Here is a 24627-nt window from a genome sequence, read left to right as displayed (position 1 = left end):
GCCACAGTGAGTACACGTAGTCTTTCCCCTACACCCCGTCTGCCACATCACTGCCCCCACCCCACATATCGTTCGGCACTGCCAACACTACTCTGTCACATCACCCCTCATACCCACTCAAACCCCATCCTCATCTTACCTGCACCTACTCACCTCGCCAGTACTCACCCCGCCACTACCACGCAACCCAATCCTCATACAATCTCATGGCTCTATCCCATACTCACCCTCTCGTGCATCTCTCTCACGGCCAGCCTCACTCAACCTGCCACCACCTGTGCTGCAGCCACAGGGCATGCATCACATATGTGCAGTAGGCAGCGTAAGGCAAACGTGTCGTGAGCATGAAGGGAATGCACAAGGTGTCTGAGGGTTTGTCATGGTTGTTACTTATATTGAATTTCAGAACAACTCACATCGCACATTATATTGGCACCACTGCTGCCATGTCTTCGCGAATCCTGTCCAGTTTGTGCAATAATGTCCGCTCCTGGGTATCACTATGAGGACCCACCACTGATGCCACCCATTGTGTCACTGCAGAGTGGGTGTCGGTGTATTTGCAGGGCTCTTCTGCTCAGAGTTTTGGATAAGCTCAAGTATATTGAGGGTGGAAGATGGGAGGCTAGCCAGGAGAGCATTGGAATAGTCAACAAAGGCATGAATGAGGCTTTCAGCAGCAGATGGACTGAGGCAGGGCCTGAGTCGGCCATTGTTGTGGAGGTGGAAATAGGTGGTCTTTGAGATGGACAAGATATGTGGTTGGAACCTCAGCTCAAGGTCAGTAAGGATGCCGAGGTTGCGAACAGTCTGTTTCAGTCTGAGACAGTGGTCAGGGAGGGGGGTGGAATTAGTAGTGAGGGAACAGAGTTTGTGGCGGAGACCGAAGACAATGTCTTTGGTCTCCCCGATGTTTAATTGGAGGAATTTGCAGTTCATCCAAGACTGGCTGTTGGACAAGCAGTCTGATAATACAGAGGCAGCGGGGATGGGGGGGATCGAGAGAGGTAGTGGTGGTGGTGAAGCAGAATTGGGTCGTCAGTATACATGTGGAACCTGACGTCATGTCTTCAGATAATGTCGCCAAGGAGCAGCATGTAGATGAGAAATATGAGGGGGCCAAGGATAGATCCATGGGGGACTCCAGGGGTAATGGTGCGGGGCGGGAAGGGAAGCCATTGCAGGGATTCTCAGGCTATGACTGGAGAGTAATAGTGGAACAAAGCAAGGGCATTCCCACTCAGCTGGACAATGGAGGAGAGGCGCTGGAGAAGGATGGTGTGGTTAACCGTGTTTAAAAACTACTGAAGTAAAGATGAGGAGGGATAATGCGGCCACAGTCACAGAGGATCTCACTATTGATTAAGGCCGAAACCTGATCAGAGAGGTTCAAACAGGGAGTTGCGGGAAAGGTAGCAGACAGGTATGGGGCCAATGGAGAGCAGCATTGTCTTCTACTCCGCAGCTGGAGATAACAGAATGTCTTTTGGAATACAAGCGATAGCTGTTGAGAATTGCAGGCAACACAAACTGCACAGTGCCTCCTCTTCACTCCTACAGCTGCCCTGTCAGTTGGGTTATGTGTATCTATGAATGTTGCTCATCCTCCTTCCATTGCTTGTCTTCTTCTTCATTCAAAAAAAAGAGATCTCAGGATAACTATAGATGAGCAAGGCCATTTGGCTCGCCTTGAATCAAGTGTTGATTCCTCTTTGTGTGAAGAATGATTTCTTGACATCATCCCTATTTGTGACTGTGTTGATTTCTCCTACACCAGCAATACTCCTTGTGGCTTTTCTTCGCACTGGCCATAGCACATCAGTAGCTCTGTTGTGCCTCAGTGACCAGTACTGCACAAGGGAGCCAGGGTGTGGTCTGAGGACAGACTGTTCACAACTTCCTCTGACACAAAGGCCTGGACTTTCCTTATGAAAACCACCCACTTCTGGGTGTTGGTCTAACAAGTGAAGTGGGGCAGGGCACCTCAGCCAAAACTCCGCACCAAAACTGGCCATCTCGATTTCTGCAGTGATTTCCCTCCCATGACCCCTCTGTGGCCCTGATCGTTCTGCTGGCAGCCACCCACCAGAATCAAATGAACGGGGGCCGGCGGGTGGGGGGGGGGGGGGTGGTGGCGGGGGAGGCGGAATTCATAGAATCATAGAATGGTTACAGCATGGAAGGAGGCCATTCAGCCCATTGAGTCCATGCTGGCTCTCTGCAAGAGCAATCCAGCTAGCCTCACTCCCCCGCCCTTTCCCGTTGCCTTGCAATTTTTTTCCCTTCAAGTACTTATCCAATTCCCTTTTGAAAGGCACGATTGAATCTGCCTCCACCACCCCTTCGGGCAGTGCATTCCAGATCATAACCACTCGCTGTGTAAAAAAGTTTTTCTTCATGTCGCCTTTGGTTCTTTTGACAATCACCTTAAATCTATGTCCTCTGGTTTTTGATTGCTAAATTCAAACACGGACGGGCAGTAACTTTTGCCACTACAGAAGTGACAACAGCTGCTATACCCTCCTTCTAATGTTTGGCTGACGGCTACATTGATCTCCTGGACTGCCAGGAGATTAGGAGTAGGCTATTGAGCCCCTCGAGCCTGTTGCGCCATTCAATTAGATCATGGTTGATCTGTATCATAACTCCATCTACCTGCCTTGGTTCCATATCCCTTAATACCCTTGCCTAACAAAAATCTATCAATTTCACTCTTGAAATTTTCAATTGACTGCACCCTCAGCTGCTTTTTTTTTGGGGGGGTGGCGGTGGGGGAGAGTTCCAGATTTCCATTACCATTTGTGTGAAGAAGTGCTTTCTGACATCACCCCTGAACAGCCTAGCTCTAATGCTCCCTTGTTCTGGACTCTCCCAACAGAGGAAATAGTTTCTCTCTATCTATCCTATCAAATCCTTTAATCATCTTAATCACCTCAATTAGATCACCCCTTATTCTTGTATTTTCAAGGAAAACAAGTCTAGTCTTTGCAACCTATCAATATAATTTAACCCTTTTAGTCCCAGTATCATTCTGGCGATTCTGCACTGCACCCTTTCCTGAGGTGTGGTGCCCAGAACTGAATGCAGTACTTCAGTTGGGGTCTAACCAGAATTCTGTACAGCTGTAACATAACGTCCTCCCCTTTTTATTCCAGCCCCCTTGAGATAAAGGCCAACATTCCGTTAGCCTTTTAAATTATTTTTTGTACCTGTCCACTAGCTTTTAGTGATTTCTGTACATGGACCCTTAAATCTCTCTGCTCACCCACAGTTCCTAGCTTCTCGCCATTTAGAAAATGCTCTGATCTATTTTTCTTAGGTCCAAAGTGGATGACCTCACTCCTTCCCATATTAAACTCCATCTGGCACAGTTTTACCCACCCACCTAATCTATCAATGCCCCTTTGCAACTTTATGCTCCCATCTACACTATTTACTGTGCCATTTAACTTAGTGTCATCAGCAAACTTAGATATATGGCTCTCTATTCCTTCATCTAAGTCATTTACCAATATAGTGAAAAACCGTGGTCCCAGTACAGATCCCTGAGGCACACTAGTAGTCACCCTAGTGTGACGAGAGTACATACTCATTATCCCTACACTCTGTCATCTACCTACTAACCAATTCCCTATCCAAGCCAATAGGTTGCCTCCAATTCCATACGCTTTCATTTTTGTTAACAGTCTTTTATGTGTTGAATGTTATCAGCATGATCTGTAAAAATTTCAACGAAACTCCTCTGTCTGCTGGAGGAGTGAGGCCTCCATATTGAGCAGCCTCCCCACCTCGCTTTGACTCTGAAAACACACCACGCTAGGCCAACCCAGCAATTGACTTGTGGGCCGCTTCAAATATGTGGCTCCGTGAACGGGCACCGCAAGATCATGCTGGATTCTGTAATCATTTCTCTGAGGCTGAATTTGACAAATCTACAGCATTGACTATTTTACATAATTTGAGCTGCAAGGTTGGTTTAGTGAGGCACATTCCATTCAACGAGACTGGGTGAAGGTGACACAGTTGGAAGTGAGGTCACTAGCGGAGCTGTAGCTTTTTAGCATGCGCTGTGAGTGACATCATCGGGTGGCCCGGCGCATGTGCAGGAGGATGTCACACATCGATCGAAAACCGGAAATACCCACACTGTCGCTAATCATTCCGTCAAACTAAACACTCTGGGAGAGAGCTGCAGTGACTGATGGGGCATTGTGTACGGGCCATGGATTGTTTTCAGGTTTATGGGTAGAATGTGGGGTGGGGAGGGGTCCCCTTTTACATTATAAAGTGAATAGTAACACTGCGTCCGATGACGTCACTTGCCGTGCATGTGCCGGGCTTTCCGAGAAATCAACTCACTGCTGTTCATGCTGAAGAGCGTGATCCAGGTCTAACGGGGGAGGAGGGGAGTGTGATCCAACTCCCCATCTGGACCACGCTCTCCCACTCTTACCCCTCCCCTTTAGACCTGGATCACATCTCTCCCCTTCCTCCCCCCTGCTCCGTCCAGGCTTCTCCCCTTCCCCCGGCTTCTCCCCTTCCCCCTGCTTCTCCCCATACCCTCTACTTATCCCCTCCCCCCCACACCTGCTTTTCCCCTTCCCCCTGCTTCTCCCCTTCCCCCTGCTTCTCCCCATACCCTCTACTTATCCCCTCCCCCCACACCTGCTTCTCTCCTTCCCCCTGCTTCTCTCCTTCCCCCTGCTCTTCCCATCCCCCCTACTCCCCCTCCCTCCTCCCTTCCTTCTGCTCCCCCTCCCTTCCCCCTGCTCCCCCTCTTCCCCCCCCTGCTTCTCCTCTTCCTCTGGGCTCTGCTCTCCTCCCCCCTTACGACTACCTGCACGGCTGCATTTTTGGTGCTCGGCCTCCGGTCTGCGCTTTTAGTGAACGACAGCGAGGGCAATTGGTGACCTACAATGCGCATGCATGGCTGAATATGTTCCGGGCCCAGGTGCACATGCGCGTCATCGATAGCAGAAGCAGTTAGTCCCTGGTGCTAGGCACAGCACTTAAAATTACCCCGGATTGTGATAAAAAATTCAATTGGCTCATTAATGTCCTTTAGGGAAGGAAATCTGCCGTCCTTCCCTGGTTTGGCCTACATGTAATTCCAGTCGCACACCAATGTGGTTGACTCTGAACTGCCCTCTGAAGTGGTAGATTGACCATTCAGTCGTATCAAAGTACCAGTAGTTGAAGAAGGCCCACCACCGTCAGGGCAACTAGGGATGTACAATAAATGCCAGCTTGAGAATGAATTTTAAAAAATCAGTACAAATAAAGACAAAGGATAAAATAAGGGAGATTTTCCCGGATCTGCACCCAGCTGCACTGGATCGACTTGATGCAACAAGCATTGAAAAATCTGAGGAGTGGGAACGTACGCTTGTAAAGTAATCCACCAGATTTTCCTTCTGTTAACTGAACGGGCATATGCTCCCACTTGTCCGATTTTCCAATATTCACAGTGTCCACATGATCCAATGCCCCGAATGCAGACTAGGAAAATGTCCTCTCATAAGTTAAGACTCAGATTAGCTGCCAGTGTGAGTAGAAATTAACCTTTAAACCACTATTAAGATATTATGGCAATGTGGGAATTTATCTGAATAATAAAGCCCCTTTGCATTTTTTCACTGATTCTTTGATAACTATTATAAATATCCAAAGCTAAGATTGCAGATTCAGCTTGAAATTGACATTGACATAAGTGTTTATGGACTCTGGGGAATATATCCAGTGAGTACAATGTGTAGCAACATCATAAACACATTCTTTGTAAACAAAGTCACAGAGCAAACCTTCCCCCATATGGTCCAATTTTGAGGAACAGTTATAGATTGAGAAAAGGATAATTTTACTTCTTGTTGTCAAAGGATATTTTTCAGTAAAGTAAATCATTGTGATAAACACTGAAATAAATACTTCATTGTGTTAGTAGTTAATTATGTTAATTGACACAGTTGTAATTTATTTTGGCTTTATTAATTTTACTGACAAAAGAAAGTTATCCTACAACCATAAATTTTGACTACATGGTTTGAGAATTACAGACTTGTAACCATATGCCTGCTATAAAGGCTTAATATTAATATAACTCTTATATTAAGCTGCATGAAATTGACTGGTTGATTGGGTTCACATTGAAGCTCTTTCTAAACAATCATATTTGCATAGTCGTGAAGGATTATTTTTCACCTTTGGACCAATAATAACCCAAAGTTTTATAAATAATCCTAAATTCTGTCTGTTCCCCATGCTCTTCATTCCCAGAATACTGAAGTGAAATCCAATTTACTGTCCCAAACTGCAGAGAGAGCAGGATGTACATAGTTCTCAGAAATATTTTGTTCAAACATAAATATAGATTTGCGCTAGTGATGAAACTGACACTGGGTTATCATCAGATGATATAAGTTTTAACAAGGCAGTTCAAGAACAAATACCAACCAATTTTCAATAAAGAGAAAGTGTGCTTCTTTGGGATCTTACACAATATCGGTCTATAGATATCTGTACTGAGATATCCGGGAATTTTATGGATTTTTGCTGCAGCAGTACACTAGTCATTCAGTATTAATAATTTTGAGTGCTTTTTTTCCATTTTGACAAATTTATTTTTGCAGATTGAAAGAGGATTTATCGACCTTTCAGACACCTGCCACTCACTAGGCAGATACAATAAGATTAATGAACCAAACAAAGGAGGGATACTGTGACTGATTATAATATTGTGATATTTGGAAATGTCATGAAATGTAACAGGCCCTATTGTGCACGTCAGACTGTTCTGACAACAAATTGTGACGTAAAATCCTGTGACATTTTAGTTGGAAAGGTCACATTGACCCTGCTTATGTGAAATACAAGCTTTTATTAATTCGTTCACTGGAGAGCAGGATATGGTTTATTTGCAGTCAAATCAGCAATATTAGAAATAATAACCAACTCATATTGGAAACCAGTTGATGGACAAATTGTTAATTTTTTTTTCAAATTACTCCCCATGTTTTTCCCCTTTCCTGAAGGTGCAAAATCTTTCAGGTGGGTGGTTCCACAGGCACCAGTAGCCCTTTTGTACATGATCCAAATGGCCAATCTTCATGGGCAAACCTTAATGATGAACGTCAGTTGGCTATTCCACTGTGGTGGAAATCATGGCCAAGCCTGATCCTGTTCTCACCCAATGTCTAGGGGAGTCACTGACAGCAATGAGAAGTAGGAACCATGGCTGATTTTCCTCTCCCTCATCCACGGTTGCTAAGGTCAACTGTAGAACCACAACTACTGCCCTAGATAAGGCCAACTAAGTGGGCACAGAATAAGAATTAAACCTGGGAACCTTTGGTCTGTATGAATTAGTACACCAGGGGACTAGATCGTAAGTCTATAGTGATAAGCTATGCAGACCAGTACCTCCTAGGTTCATCCATTGTTAAATGTTCTAAATGTTTGGCAATTTTTTTTTGTTTGAATATACAATTATAAGAAAGTGATGGACAGGAAACACCTCGCTGGCCCATTGAGTCTGCCCCACATAGTCACGTTGCATTTAGTATTATGATTTCCAACATCCCCCACCCACCAACAGCCATGTAATCTCCTGTGAGAAGCAAAGAACCAGATAAAAAACCAAGGCTAATTTAGGGAGCAAAAAATCTGGGAAATTCCTCTCTGACCTCCAATGGCAATCAAAACTAATCCACAAAAGCCTGACTACGCGTGGAAAACTGACATATATGTTGTTGCTGTACACCACATCTTCCTGATCTCAGCTGTGCTGTCATGGAGAGCCATGGGCAGAGGCTGGGTGTTTACTTAGAGGGCTGATGGGAAGCTAGCAGCTAAGCCACTTTCTCAGGGCCTCCTTATGATTTGCAGGAGAGTAGGTCAGCTATCCACCCTCTTAGTCAAGCAATGCTGCATGTCATACGGATACTTAAAAAAGGGAAAATACTTCCTCTAGTGGTATGATGGAGATCACTCGTGTGGGTGCAAAAACAGAAGCCCTGATTTTAACTCGGGGTGTGAGAACAGCATGCGGGAGCCGCAGTGGGCAGGAAGTGCCCACGATGGCGCCAGCATGAGGCCTGGGCCATTTTAACTCCTGGTCCTCATTACCATGTTCCAAGGCCGGAACCCGGTGGGAATGGCGAGGTGGGTGGTAGGAGGGAGTAGGATTTTGCACGGCAGGAGGCCACGAGCGAACGGTCCCGGTAATGGGTGAGTGGTGAGGAGTGGGGGACTGGAGGCAATCGCAGTTGGGGCAGTAGATGGAAAAGCTTTGCATATGGTTCTCTGGCTAACTTAGAACTATTATCGTTGTCATGTAGATGTGTCTAGGCCTACAGAAATGGTTAGTGGTATCTTGGTGGGTGTGGTCAATCAGGCTACACTGGCTTTGATCACCTTCTTTAATGTAATGCCACTGAAAACAGGACATAATGTGATTGGAAGGCTTTTAGGAAGCATCCAATATTATGGTTAGTAAGACATTAACATATCTTAGTTATGCCACCAGATCTTCTATCTCAGCTTCCTTTGAAAAGTTGAACCTCCACCTGTACTAATTATCTGCCAAAGTGAGGAATGTTCACTTCTTTCTGCAGGTGTCAGCCTTGGCTCAGCAGTAGCTCTCTTGTCTTTGAGTCAGAAGGTTGTAGGTTCAAGCTCACTCCAGAGACTTGAGCACATAAAATCTAGGCTGGTACTGAGGGAGTGCTGCACTGTCGGAGGTACCGTTTTTTGGATGAAACATTAAACCGAGCCCCGTCAGCCTTCTCAGAGTCGATTTGAAAGATCCCAAGGCACTATTCGAAGAGGAGCAAAGGTGTTCGCTGTGTCCTTGTCAACATTTATCCCTCAATCAACACCTAAAAACATCACCATTTGTTGGGCCTTGCTGAGTGCAAATTGACTGCCCGCAAAATTTCCTGAGGAAGTCTGAGAACTCTTTCTGATGTGTTCCCTCGATGTAGGAGGCAGGCAGAAGATCCATCCATGTCACTCCCCCATCAGAATTTGGAACACCAGGGTAAATGGGGCAAAATCCCAGCATAACCAGGTTCCACTCCAAATTCTGGGCCTCTCCAGGTGTTAAATCAGGCTTTCTGCCATCAAAAAGTCCCTGGATTTCCAGCGTCAATGAATTCTCAAGGACTATAAAAGAAATTTGAAAACGAAGAACTCAAAGGATTAACTTTGTAATTTAAAAATCTATATTTTATACTGGCTATTACTCAATGAAAGTATTGCAGTTGTTAGTTATGTTGATGTAGGCATTGACTTTGTTATCGCCATGCTTGAACTTTTGTGTGTGCGTACGTAAACTGGGGAACGGGATTTCTGCAACCCATGGAAAGTGAGGTTCAAAATGTTTCCAGGCTGATTGTTGCATCACTTGGGAACTTAGTGATTTTCAGTTTTGTTAGTGTTAGTAAAGAAGCAACTGGATGTTACCTCTTCACTGCCATCAAAAATGTGACTGACAATTAAATGATGGTAAATTTAGCTCTGTGTATGCATGTTAGCTCTCTATTTCCCTGACTAGAGAGGAATGCAGCGCCAGCAATATAACTCAGCAGTGCTGGCTGTACACTGCTTAAAGCTGGTACTGGTTTTCTGCAGTATAATAGCAATATTATAACGGGTACTCTTACTAGGGCTAACAGGTCTCATGATTAAATAGGAGTGATTAAAGTGATTTATAAAGTCAATATACCCCTTGGCTTTTTACAGTCTTCTCCCCAAAGGCAATGCGATGACTGTAGTGATAATAATCCTCACTGTAAAAGGTGAAAATCTCACAATTATTAGTTTGATTGTGTATATATATTTATAATCTGGCAGACACGGAAAACATGCAAATAAATGTAGATAACATAATATATTTACAAAGTAATATGCAGTAATATTTAGAACATTGAAGTTAATTCAGTGGAGGAGGTTCCATTGAAGAGAATGAGCTTTGAGACTGCAATGGTCACAGCCTATTGGATTAGTGAAATCAGACTTTCCATTGGTGCAGACATTACGGGCTGGTAGATCCACATGAATACTGCATACGCAGCCAGTGCTGTAACATACTGCACAGAGTGCTCAATTAGCCTGGTAGGATGTCAATAACGGAGATGTAGGCAAATATGACTGTTCAATACCCAGGACAAGTTTAAAAAGAAAAAGCACCCTGCATTTTACATCCTTATTAGATTGACTAATGAACATGGTTAGATAATACACAGAAATCCAGCAGCAGTGGAAACTTTATAATGTCCTTGCTATAAATATGACCACGCCTCTGTCAATGCAGACTATGGAAGATGTTGATGTGCCACTGCATCATATATAATGCCGGAACAGTGATTGGCTACAGTATTGACTAACAGGAGCTACAGGGCATCTGGCATTGCGTGTTAATGCAGACTGTCATGTCTTCTTTCAGTGCACTGCTGCATTGCTGGACTCGGTTATCTTTTGGAGCTCCATTAAACAGTAGCAGCTGGAGGAAAGAAGGCAGATAGTGGCACCTGCCTGGGGAAACATGTCTCTACATACATCTCTTTTTTAATGTAATTTTTATATATTTTTTTGTAGGAGATATGCTTGAGGATGTAAAAAAAAATCTGGTGAAGTGAGATCACTGCAGTGCAGCATTTATTTGAGCTGTTTCATTGGTAGAATTTGAGATGCAGTATCTTTTATGTTGACCAGTTTTTGAAACGTAATACAGTTTAAATCAAAACTGTAGTATCATTTTTGCTGACTTAGTTCGGCTGGAATTCAAAATGATTGCTAATTCAAAAGTTAAGTAGCTGCATTGAATATTGTAACCTTTAGAGGTTTACATAGTCTTTGAGGACTGAGTTTCACTGGGACAAACAAGCTGTTTTTATTTTTAAACAGAATCTCTGATAGAGGTGTGGTCCTGAGGGGATGGTGTGTTCACCATATTTATTACCACACTAACTATAGGACATGCTTCAAGTAAACAACAATAAAAAGAATATTCTGGAAATTGAGAACGAAATCATTGTTATGTTTTATCTCAGCCACCACAGTCTCCTCCATGAACCACGCCCTGACCAAGCCACTGCTAAAGTCTCCTCTATAACTGGCTGCTGAGAGTTACAAAAAAGGAGCGTAGATTGGCTGTCCTTCAGGGGGTGGGGAGGGGGGAGATGATGCATAGCGATGACAATTCCAGGCGAGAGAAAATTGTAGGGCAAGTCAACCTGTGCTGCTCTTCAGCATTCCCCAGTGGCTGGCACAAGAGTGGCAGAGTCCTTAAAGCAGGTTATGTAATGATTCTTGCTGGAAAGGGCACATGTGTGATCATTGGATGAGGACAAGATTGGGCTCAGCTGTGATACCCTTTGCAGTCAAATAGCCTAGTGACACTCACTGCAAAGGGCTCACACATGAATAATGGCCTTTGCAATCGTGAATCTTTGTTTGAGCATAGAACCCTCAGGAAAGGAGAGAATTAGGGAAAATAAGAAGCGAAACACAATTGTTGACTCCCTAACCTCTTACTCCATTACATGAATCACTCTTTTAGTGCCACTTCCTGCTCTCGCTCTGATTTTAAGAATTCCATTGACTACAGTTCCAATTTCCAGGCATCCCTCACCTTTACATGTTTCATATTTGAGTGCTTCCTTCCCTTCCTATATTTCTCTCTCTCTTTCTTTAGCAATTTGCTTTCCACAGTCATCTGTTACAAGCCTATAATCTCCTACAGCTACACAGATTATGCTTCTTCGTACCCCACTACCTGTAAAGATTCCTTTGCTTTCTCCCAGTTTCTCTGTCCCCGTTATATCTGCTCTGATTACTCCATTTTTCTCACTGAAGCTTCTGAAATATCATTTTTTCCACATCAAAGTTTTCCTTTAGTATGGTTTATGGGACTCTTAACCATTTCCTGTGCCTCTGCTCTCATCTATCTCCCTCCTCTCACAATAGTGAGAGGGCTACCTTAGTCCTCACCTTCAACGCCTAGATCATCATCTGTCATTTCCCCACCCTACAACATGAGCCCACTACTAAGCACATTGTTCCCTCCCCTCCCTTTCCCTCTCTGTTTTCCAGAGTAACCATTCCCTCTGACATATCCGTGCTCATTTTTCTATCAGCCTGACTTTCAGCTACCCTTCCCTGACACCTTCCCATGCAACTGTAGCAGACACAACTCCTGTTCATTCACCTCTTCCCACACTGTGGTTCAGAGCCCCAAATATTTGTTCCATGTGAGATAACAATTCATGCATACCTCTATCGGGAGAGCCTCAATGCAATTTCTAGCCAATATATCAAAACAATATATTAAAACTTTAACATGAAACCCTAAACTGCAAAAGTTAAAAATGACAACTTTCCTTTGTCAAAATCCTGGAATATTTCAAAAAAATTGTCAGTAAATCTTGTAGCAGAACAGAATGGGAAATTCTCCTGGTTCCTAATTGTCATTTTTAGAAATTCCAATTATCCATGTTTGAAATTCATGGCATAGTAAGAGTCTGACATATTCACGAGTGTAATGATTGTGGCCAATAAGATTTTGAAGTCAGGGACTCAAAGGCACTTAAGTATTAAGATCCATGGACACATAAAGAGTTAATTCTACAACCACATAGACACACAAGATAAAAAGAGAAACCTGTAAATGTTGTAAATCTGTAATTAAAACATAAGATTTTGGAAACACACAGTAAGTCCATTAGCATATAAAAAGAAAAAGAATGAGTTCTGAAGGAAAGTCTCCACCCATCTTTTTTTCTGTTCATATGCTGATTTCTTTGTTGCATATTTCCATCATTCTCTGTTTCTGCCTCACATAGAATCATATTTTGTGAATATGGAGCCAAGCAACTACTGATGGTTTCCTTGTTTGTTTTATGGTAGCTTGGAGAGAATGCCTTTCTCTTGAAACAGTCTGTGCTGCAATAATTTGATTATTCTGGGTTGCTAAGGAATTATTCAATCAAGCCACCAATTTAAGTATTCTTCATATCTCCCCCCCCGCCCCCACTCCCCACCACTCCCCCATTCTAGGGTCTGGATAATTTCTGCTGTGCTGTAAATGAAGGGCACGTAGTTTAGGCAGGCTTTATTATAGTCAGACTGGAATGATCACACTTTACATCAACTCTTTTACCAGTCATAAGATGTCTAATAATTCTGTAGTCAAATGCATATGACGTGAATGGAGAAGCCTATTGATATGTTCGGGAAGGGGATTTGCAGTTTTAAAACTTCAATATGTTAAATAATTTAACAAAACTAATATTCAATAAAACTCAGGCCAGCCGTGCGTTATAATTGCAGCCATAGTGGTTATGGACTTGAGTCGTTTTGCAATATGAAGGTTGCATACTACTATAGTTCAGGTTATTCATGCAAATTGATATTTACTGCTCACTCTCTGGAATTCCCATTTGCTGTGCATATTCTGTTAGTCCAGCAAAGTACATTGCTAATTGATGGTATTTCTCTTTTGCAGTCTGACAGCAATGCCAGCTTCCTTCGTGCCGCCAGAGCAGGAAATCTGGATAAAGTGCTCGAGTACCTCAAAGGAGGGATAGATATCAACACATCAAATCAGGTATGCACAGTTTGTGGCATTATGGAATCATTCCTTAAGTTCCTATGGTTTTGGAAAGAAAATGTAGACAAAATGTTTCCACTTGGAGAGATCAAAACTAGGAGCCATAAATATAAGATACTCACTAATAAATCCAATAAGGAATTCAGGAGAAACCTCTTTACTCAGAGAGTGGTGAGAATGTGGAATTCACTATTACATGGAGTAGTTGAGGTGAATAGCATAGATGCATTTAAGGGGAAGCTAGATAAACACGTGAGGGAGAAAGGAATAGAAGGATAAGTTGATAGGGTGAGATGAAGAAGGGTGGGAGGCGACTCGTGTGGAGCATAAACATCGGCACAGACCAGTTGGGCCAAATGGCCTGTTTCTATGCTGTAGACTCAATGTAAAAAAAACTTGGGCCAGGAATTTGCTTGGAGCTGTTTCTGCTCCACTGCTGCAACTTTGTGAAAGTGTGACAGAAACCCCGCTGCTACCGCGTTCTGGTGAAGTTACTGCAGTGAGCGGGATCAGCTCCGAGAACATTTTTATAATAAATATCTCACCATCAGCTCCCCTTGACTTGAGGATGTCTCATTCTTTTATCAGCTATGTAGCATTAGTTGCTCACATGTAATTGCTGTGCTGTTATACCTATGGTGTCATATTCATATGTCATATATTGATCTAGTCATTGAATAACTGAGAATTTTCACTTGGAAAATAGATGGTAACGGCTATTAAAATCATAGAAGAAATTATGCATTATTTCCTATAGAGCAGAAGTGATAAAATATAAATTAATAGAGTGATATGTATCTCTTTTATATTGAATTAGATATTTTATTACTCGTGACGCAGTTAACCATACATTTTATGAGGTTAGCAGCAGTCAAGTAGGTTGGAGTCACACTATTCATCAGATCAGGGCCAGTAATGCACTATTACACAGAAGCATAAATCCAGGACAATTATTTTGACAGACTACATCAACCAGTAAAATAGTGCGAAAAAGGTTCATGTAAAAACAGATCACATGGGCTTCCATAGCCTAATGGATCAAACAGCCAACTGCTTGAATATCACACAGAACGACAGAGCCTCAAATTTGCGTCGGCCTTTCTGGAGCACTGCCAGCAGAAGACCTCCATCTGCACTAAACAAGGTCACCTACATCAGAAGGGGTGGGGCCAGGATGAAGGGAGTTCCAGTCTGGGCGTTTCCTCAATCACAGCCTGGGATTCATTGGGTGGCTGGTATGCAGGGTGAGGAGAAGCATACCAGCCCCCTGGCTGGCAGAAGTGGAGCCCACCTGGGGGTTCAGGCCCGGGTCCTTGCCTCGATCCCTGAAAAAAATCTACATCAAGGAGGAGAGATCAGTCTCAAGATAAAGGGGGGGAATGATAGGGCATTGATGAAGTTCCTGCTGGGCTGAGGTTCCCAACTGAAGACTGAGCAGCTCATTAGTGCAAATGAGGGATCTTCCCCCAAACCCTGGAAAGTCCGTTGGGATCAGAGGTCGAGATCCCAGGCACTCACCCAGAATGTCAGACACTAGAGTTTTTAGCTTCCAGTAGTTTAAAATGGCAATTTCACAAAATTATGCTCCTGGCACAGAGCGTCACCCACCAGGAACACATAGTTGGAATTTTGGTGCATGATTTTCCATCCATCAAAATTATGGGGAGCATATATGCCTGAATTTGTAAAGATACCCCTTAAATATCAAAGCTGCTTGTCCTGAGACTCATTTGAGCCTGTGTTTTGTCAGTTCTTGTTTGGGCTGCTGGATGGATGCTACCGAGACATGCATGTGTGCTCCATCTAATAGGAAAAATAAATTGTAAACAATTTTACAACACCAAGTTATAGTCCAGCAATTTTATTTTAAATTCACAAGCTTTCGGAGGCTTCCTCCTTCCTCAGGTAAATGAGGAAGGAGGAAGCCTCCGAAAGCTTGTGAATTTAAAATAAAATTGCTGGACTATAACTTGGTGTTGTAAAATTGTTTACAATTGTCAACCCCAGTCCATCACCGGCATCTCCACATCAGGAAAAAGAAAGTAAGCATTGTCATCAAAGAGTAGCACGATAGATTTACAGCTGGGATTGTTGCACCCTTTCAAATAGAGGTGGACATTCGAGTGGTGAGTGATCTGTATGGAGAGAAAAAGGGAGAGAGAAACAAAAATAAAAGTATCGTGCAGTTGAAAACATTTGTAAAACCAGCACCAATCAAAATAGTGGGGATTTTTGCACAAACAGCATTCTTTCCTCTTTGTTTAGTCAGCCGCCTATGAAATAAAAAAAATCATTTAGTTCCACGTGTCCAATTATGGCATTGAGGGTCTTCATGGGTAAATGTTTTTTTCCCAAGGAAAATATTTGTTGTTGTGTCCGTTGGAAGTTCAAACATAGAACATAAGCACAGCAAAGAGGGAAGGCGTCAGATAAAATTAGGGCTGACAGTCAGTACAAGTGCATCACAAAGCAGGGCAAAGTACTTGGAAAAAATATAGATAAGACCAAATTTTGGAATGTTGAGGCCACTGTTGAAGTTGTCCTTTGTTGAGGAAAATAAACTCTACAGATTAATTTTGCTCACAAGAAAACAGATTCTATGATTCCTTACAAAGCATGTTTTTCAATCCCAGACCTTTGCTTTACCTTCAAGAGAGGTACGAAGTGGAGATTAATACTTACCCATAGTGCAAAATTGGAAACCAAGTCATGTTGGGTTACTCTTATACACCTCCTAATGGTCAGCTTAAGAAGAGGTACAGAATCATAGAAAATTTACTGCACAGAAGGGAGCCATTCGGCCCATCGTGTCCGCGCCGGCCAAAAATGAGCCACCCAGCCTAATCCTACTTTCCAGCACTTGGTCCGTAGCCTTGTAGGTCATGGTACTTCAGGTGCACATCCAGGTACTTTTTAAATGAGTTGAGGGTTTCTGCCTCTACCATCCTTTCAGGCAGTGAGTCCCAGACACCCCCACCACCCTCTGGGTGAAAAAGTTTTTCCTCAACTCCCTTCTGATCCTTCTACCAATCACTTTAAATCTATGCCCCCGGTTATTGACCTCTACTAAGGGAAATTGGTCCTTCCTATCCACTCTATCTAGGCCCCTCATAATATTGTACACCTCAATTAAATCACCCGTCAGCCTCCTCTGTTCCAAAGAGAACAACCCCATCCTATCCAATCTTTCCTCATAGCTAAAATTCTCCAGTTTTGGCATCATCCTCATAAATCTCCTCTGTACCCTCTCTAATGCAATTACATCCTTCCTGTAATGTGGTGATCAGAACTGTACACAGTACTCAAGCTATGGCCTAACCAGTGTTTTATATAGTTCCAGCATAACCTCCCTGCTCTTATATTCTGTGCCTCAGCTAATAAAGGAAAGTATCCCATTTCCCTTCTTAACCACCTTTTCCTACCTGTCCTGCTACCTTCAGGGATTTATGGACATGCACTCCAAGGTTCCTCACTTCTTCTACACTCTTCAGTATCCTCCCATTTATTGTGTACTCCCTTACCTTGTTTGCCCTCCCTAAATGCATTACCTCACACTTCTCCGGATTGAATTCCATTTGCTACTTTCCTGTCCACCTGACCAGTCCATTGTGGTGTATGTACTTGTGATGACGTTTCTATTCCAATCAATTTATTTTTCCATTTGCCTCCCCCCCTCACTGCATCTTTTCCTAAATCTTTTGCCTACCTGTGAGGGAACTATCGATTCATTTTGGAAATGAAGTGAATGGAACCACTGCCTGACTTCTCCCCCCCGCACCCCAAATTGAATAACATTTTTCACATGTCATTCCCACCCTTGAGCTACCAGCGTCTGTGTGTGTGTAGCAGGGTTGCCAACCCTCCTGGATTATCCAGGAATCTCCAAGATTGATCTCCTGGGCACTGCCGCTAACACGGGAGAAAAGTACTTCGCATTCACGGAGATGGGCTGACTTCAGTCAGGAAACTTACAATAATAATTCAATTTATCGATTGGAAAAACTCCAAATAAATTTTAAAATTTCAATTTAAAAACCTTCTCTTAGGTTTACCAAAGTGAGAACGGGGCAGTCGGTAGTTGTAACATGGGTTTCTGGCACCTTACATGCCCTGCATGGTGTCGGACTCTCAAGTTTCTGTTTATTTTCATTTATTGCAGGCCCTGGCCCGCATTCTCTGCTCCAAGCACGATTCTCCCTGTCCACAACCTTGATAGGATCCGATCCGTGATTCTGGGGGTTAATGGCAGATGTCCCTACCCAGACAAGGTGGAATACACCCTATCCATTTTAGAGGAACATGGTGGTCAGCCACAGAAGGAGCTCTTTGTTTGTCAGTTGGTGAATTTAGTAACTCATTCTAAATTTTCCTTTATGGAGGCAAAGAGGAGTGTTGTGATTTGACGTTAAGATTTCTTGCTATCAAAATTCAAATTTGCAGAAGGAAAATTAGTAGGCAATGTGTATCCTGAAATCTGGAGAAAATCAGTTCTTCTGAAAGTTTAAACTAGCTTCTAGAAATAATTAAGGACAGTTGGAAGGCCAATGTACTCAATTCATGACATCCCACTGGAGATAGGCTCTCCCTTGCTCTGCAATTGGACTAGTCTGTAGCTACAAATACAGCCAGAGTTCTTCATGTGCAGAATGAAGTTTGTATTCTCCACGGAGACATGATCCCACACACATTGGCTGCCTTGACCTTTGATATATATTTTTAAAAAACATAATTTTTCATTGGTTTTACTTGCCAACATGGTTGAGAGAGTGGAAATGGATCAACTGCCCATCACTCAGTTACCAAAGCGATCCAGACATATTTCTTCTAGTTTTCAAAAGTTGTTTTGTTTTAAAAGAGAAAATTCCTTCTACACAACTGTTTACAAAGAATGTGGGAAAATAAATATTTAATGCAAGTTGCACCATGAAATGTGGAAAATCTAGTGATGGAAGTGTCAAATAGTTCCACGATAAATTATTTTGATAGATAAGTTTTTCAATTGATGGGGCTATTTAGAGATAAATCTTCAGAAGTTTAATGCTTCATTGGATATACTAACATATTTGACACATCATTTCAAAGAGTTCTAGCTTCAAACCCCTCTACAGCTGAGGGACCGAGGTGAATATCCAAAGTGAACACGGTGGGGGGGAGGGGTTGTGCGAGGGGTGCGGAGGATTCCTGAAAATTCTTGATGTCCAAGGCACCAAGAATCCTTAATATGTCTCTGCCAATAATGCATACTGAATGGCTAACACTGGACAGGGATTTCTGATAAAAATAATAGGCAGCTTAGGAAGGTTCCAGATTTGGAGAAACAGAGTACAAGGATTTCCTCTCAAAGGGAACAGTCAGAGGAAACTATTTAGTATGTGTGGCCTAAATTTATAAGGTAAATGCAAAATCAGTTGCAAATTGCAAGCAAGTGTCATGTGATCAGACATCATGTGATCTGATCTCATGTGATCAAACCTCCAGGAAGACATTCAATCAGAATTGGCAACCCTTATCACAAAAGATTTGAGACTAAAGAAAAATTTTTGACTTCCAGGAGGAAGTTAAAAATTGAACGGTGAACTGATTAGTTAATAGAAAACAGAAGGTAGCTGTAACCAAAAAAATTCACCAGGGCTCAGTCTTGCTGTCCATTACGTTTATATTATGCTTTCTGATATTGTATGTACAATGTCTAAGTTTGAAGATGACACTGCAACAACTTTTTAAAATTCGTTCATGGGATGTGGGCGTCGCTAGCGAGGCCGGTATTTATTGCCCATCCCTAATTGCCCTTGAGAAGGTGGTGGTGAGCCACCTTTTTGAACCGCTGCAGTCCATGTGGTGAAGGTTTCCCCACAGTGCTGTCAGGTAGGGGTTCCAGGATTTTGACCCAGCAACGCTGAAGGAACACCGATATATTTTCAAGTCGGGATGGTGTGTGACTTGGAGGGGAACGTGCAGATGGTGTTGTTCCCATGTGCCTGCTGCTCTTGTCCTTCTAGGTGGTAGAGGTCGCGGGTTTGGGAGGTGCTGTCGAAGAAGCCTTGGCAAGTTGCTGCAGTGCATTTGTGGATGGTACACACTGCAGCCACAGTGCACCGGTGATGAAGGGAGTGAATGTTTAGGGTGGTGGATGGGGTGCCAATCAAGTGGGCTGTTTTGTCCTGGATGGTGTCGAGCTTCTTGAGTGTTGTTGGAGCTGCAGTCATCCAGGCAAGTGGAGAGTATTCCATCACATTCCTGACTTGTGCCTTGTAGATGGTGGAAAGGCTTTGGGGAGTCAGGAGGTGAGCCACTCGCCACAGAATACCCAGCCTCTGACCTGCTCTTGTAGCCATAGTATTTATATGGCTGGTCCAGTTAAGTTTCTGGTCAATGGTGACCCCCAGGATGTTGATGGTGGGGGATTCGGCAATGGTAATGCCGTTGAATGTCAAGGGGAGCTGGTTAGACTCTCTCTTGTTGGAGATGGTCATTGCCTGGCACTTGTCTGGTGCGAATGTTACTTGCCACTTATGAGCCCAAGCCTGGATGTTGTCCAGGTCTTGCTGCATGCAGGCTCGGACTACTTAATTATTTGAGGGGTTGCAAATGGAACGGAACACTGGCAATCATCAGCGAACATCCCCATTTCTGACCTTATGATAGAGGGAAGGTCATTGATGAAAGCAGCTGAAGACAGTTGGGCCTAGGACACTGCCCCGAGAAACTCCTGCAGCAATGTCCTGGGGCTGAGATGATTGGCCTCCAACAACCACTACCATCTTCCTTTGTGCTCAGTATGACTCCAGCCACTGGAGAGTTTTCCCTCTGATTCCCATTGACTTCAATTTTACTAGGGCTTCTTGGTGCCACACTCGGTCAAATGCTACCTTGATGTCAAGGGCAGTCTCTCACCTCACTAGAACTTGTATTTATGTAGCACCCTTAATATGGCCAAATGTCCCAAGGTGCTTCTATGACACATAATTAGTAAAAAAATGGACGCAAACCAAAGATGGAGATATTAGAATGAATGACCAAATGCTTGGTTAAAGAGATGGGTTTTAAGGAGAGTCTTAAAAGTGGAGGGTGAGTTGGAACATCAGAGAGGTTTAGGGAAGTAATTCCAGAGTGTAACCACGTCTCACTTTAATTACTTAACCTAATGAAAGTCATACAGGCACTGTACAGGATTCAAAGAAAGTAGAATCATAGAGTGGTTATAGCACACAAGGAGGCCATTCGGTCCATCGAGCCCATGCCGGCTCTTTGTAAGAGCAATCCAGTTAGTACCATTCCTCCGCTCTTTCCACGTAGCCCTTCAAATTTTTCCCTACAATTATTTATCCAATTCCTTTTTGAAAGTCACGATTGAATCTGCTTCCATCACCCTTTCAGGCAGCGCATACTGAATCATAACTACTCGCTGTGTAAAAATATTTTTCCTCATGTTGCCTTTGGTTCTTTTGCCGATCACCTTAAATCTGTGTCCTTTGGTTCTCGACCCTTCCGCCAATGGGAACAGTTTCTCTTTATTTACTTTATCTAAACCCTTCATGATTTTGAACACTTCTATCAAATCTCCTCTTAACCTTCTCTGCTCTAAGAAGAACAACCCAGCTTCTCTAGTCTATCCACGTAACTGAAGTCCCTCATCCCTGGAACCATTTGAGTAAATCTTTTCTGCACCTTCTGTAAGGCCTTCACATCCTTCCTAAAGTGCAGTGCCCAGAATTGGACACAATACTCCAGTTGTGGCCAAACCGGTGTTTTATAAAGGTTTAACATAACTTTGTTGCTTTTGTACTCTATGCCTCTATTTATAAATGATGTGGAGATGCCAGTGATGGACTGGGGTTGACAATTGTAAACAATTTTACAACACCAAGTTATAGTCCAGCAATTTTATTTTAAATTCACAAGCTTTCGGAGGCTTCCTCCTTCCTCAGGTGAACGTTGTTGGAAATGAAATCCTCGAAATGAAATCGCATTTATAAATCACAGAACAATGCTTGGTGATTACAGACAGTTTTTTCAACTGCCCGTTGCCAAGGCAATCAGTGTGCAGACAGACAGGTGTTACCTGCAAGGTCTCTGAATATACAAATCACCAAAAAAAACCCCAAAAAAACAGAGATAGAGAGGTAGAAACATAGAAAAGACAGCAACTGACCCGTTATATTAAAAACAGATAACATTTGTTCGCTGGTGGGGTAACGTGTAGTGTGACATGAACCCAAGATCCCGGTTGAGGCCGTCCTCATGGGTGCGGAACTTGGCTATCAATTTCTGCTCGACGATTTTGCGTTGTCGTGTGTCTCGAAGGCCGCCTTGGAGTACGCTTACCCGAAGTTCGGTGGCTGAATGTCCTTGACTGCTGAAGTGTTCCCCCACTGGGAGGGAACCCTCCTGTTTGGTGATTGTTGCGCGGTGTCCGTTCATACGTTGTCGTAGCGTCTGCATGGTCTCGCCAATGTACCATGCTCTGGGGCATCCTTTCCTGCAACGTATGAGGTAGACAACGTTGGCCGAGTCACAGGAGTATGAACCATGCACCTGGTGGGTGGTGTCCTCTCGTGTGATGGTGGTATCTGTGTCGATGATCTGGCATGTCTTGCAGAGGTTACTATTTATAAAGCCCAGGATCCCTTCTGCTTTTTTAACCGCTTTCTCAACCTGTCCATCCACCGTCAAAGATTTGTGCACATATACCCCCAGGTCTCTCTGTTCCTGCATCCCCTTTATAATGATACCCTTTAGTTTATATTGCCTCTCCTCATTCTTCCTACCAAAATGTACCACTTTGCACTTCTCCGCGTTAAATTTCATCTGCTATAAGTCCACCCATTCCACCAGCCTGTCCATGTCCTATTGAAGTCTATTACTATCCTCCTCACTGTTTACCAAACTTCCAAGTTTTTTGTCATCTGCAAATTTTGAAATTGTGTCCTGTGCACCCAAGTCCAAGTCCTTAATATATATATAAAAAAAACCAGTGGTCCGAGTACCGACCCCTGGAGAACCCCACTGTATACCTTCCTCCAGCCTGAAAAACAACCGTTCACCACAACTCTCTGTTTCACTTCACTTATCCAATTTCATATCCATGCTGTCACTGCTCCTTTTATTCAATGGGCTTCAATTTTGCTGACAAGCCTATGATGTGGCACTTTATCAAACGCCTTTTGAAAGTCCGTGAACACCGCATTGACCGCATTGCCTTCTTGAACCCTCCCTGTTACCTCATCAAAAAACTCAATCAAGTTAGTTAAACACGATTTGCCTTTAACAAATCCATGCTGGCTTTCCTTTATTAATCCACACTTGTCCAAGTGATTATTAATTTTGTCCCGGATTATCATTTTTAAAAGCTTCCCCACTACCGACTGGCCTGTAGTTGCCGGGTTTATCCTATTTAAGGAGGATTGGAAGATTATGGCCGGCACCTCTACAATGTCCACCCTTACTTCCCTCAGCAACCTAGGATGCATCCCATCCGGACCAGGTGACTTATGTACTTTAAGTACAATCAACCTTTCTTGTACCTCATCTTTATCAATTTTTAGCCCATCCAGTAATTCAACTACCTCCTCTTTTACTGTGACTTTGGCAGCATCTTCTTCCTTGGTAAAGACAAATGCAAATTACTCATTGAGTACCTCAGCGATGCCGTCTGCCTCCATGCGTCGATCTCCTTTTTAGTCCCTACTCAACCCCATCCCTTCTCTTACTCCCCTTTTACTATTTATATTCCGATAGAAGACTTTTGAATTCCCTTTTATGTTAGTTCCAGTCTATTCTCATACTCTCTCTTTGCCCCTCTTATTTCCTTTTTCACTTCTCCTCTGTACTTTCTACATTCAGCCTGGTTCTCACTTGTATCATCAACCTGATATCTGTCATACGCCCCCTTTTTCTGCCTCATCTTACTCTCTATCTATTTCATCATCCAGGAAGCTCTGGATTTGGTTGCCCTACTTTTCCCCTTCGTGGAAATGAACCTAGACTATACCCGAACCATCTCCTCTTAAAAGGCCACCCATTGTTCGATTATAGTTTTGCCTGCTAATCTTTGATTCCAATTTACCTGGGCCAGATCCATTCTCAACACACTGAAATTGGCTCTCTTCCAATTAAGTAATGTGGATTGTTCTATGTACTGGGTCGTTGAGTTATAAAATGAAACTGAGGTAGCTCAGTTTGTTTTCATTTGAAAAAAGACTGGGGTGGGACAAACTTTTAAAATCATGAAGTGAATTTATAGGGTGGCTATGGAGAAATGATTAATGCAAAATGGAGAAAAGAGCCCAACAGCATGATTGCAAATTAACAACAATCAACAAAATGTGTTTAAGTAGTAATTTTTTAATACAGATTGCTTAAAGAGATGCTCCAGGATAATTATTTCAAAAGTTAATTAATACTCTTTATTACAAATACACTCCCAAAGAAAATCTAATCATTTCATTTTCATTTTCTCCCCAAGAGGAGTTTCTTTTCTGGGGGCAAAAAATATACATCAGGTCTCCTGGCCAGAAAAATCCTCATTTGGGTGATGCAACCAGCAGATCCATCTTTAGCCAGCTGCCATAATGTAAAATAACGATTGGTGGACTTCCCAGTCCTCCGTGCTGATTCCAGCAATGCAGTGCAATTAATAAGTTCAGTACTGGCCAGAGCCCAAGTTCAGTGGTGGTCAGTAGGATTGACATGACAGCTATCCATTGGGCTGACATTTTTTTTATTAGAATAATATAAATCATCCTGATGCAGGGAGGAGATATTCCCAGTGTTTTTTAAAGATGTTCATCAGAACATAAGAAATAGGAGCAGGAGTAGGCCATACGGCCCCTCGAGCCTGCTCCGCCATTCAATAAGATCATGGCTGATTTTCTACCTCAACTCTACTTTCCCGCTCTACTACCATATCCCTTGATTCCCTTAGTGTCCAAATATCCATCGATCTCAGTCTTGAATATACTCAATGACTGAGCACCCACAGCCCTCTGGTGTAGAGAATTCCAAAGATTCACAACCCTTTG

At 43.1% G+C, this 24627-nt stretch overlaps 1 protein-coding gene across 1 annotated transcript in view; it reads left to right on the top strand.

Annotated features, from left to right (window-relative positions):
• Positions 1–24627, top strand: part of LOC137326017 (ankyrin-2-like) — a 418648-nt gene that overhangs the window by 128215 nt on the left and 265806 nt on the right. The window contains exon 2 of the mRNA XM_067990953.1: positions 13502–13603. Within this exon, the coding sequence (XP_067847054.1) occupies positions 13502–13603 (102 nt within the window). The remainder of the gene's footprint in view (positions 1–13501; positions 13604–24627) is intronic.

Source organism: Heptranchias perlo, chromosome 1, assembly GCF_035084215.1.
Source record: "Heptranchias perlo isolate sHepPer1 chromosome 1, sHepPer1.hap1, whole genome shotgun sequence".
NCBI lineage: Eukaryota > Metazoa > Chordata > Chondrichthyes > Hexanchiformes > Hexanchidae > Heptranchias > Heptranchias perlo.
Note: the sequence above shows the minus strand (reverse complement) of the source record. Positions and strands in the feature narration are given on the sequence as shown.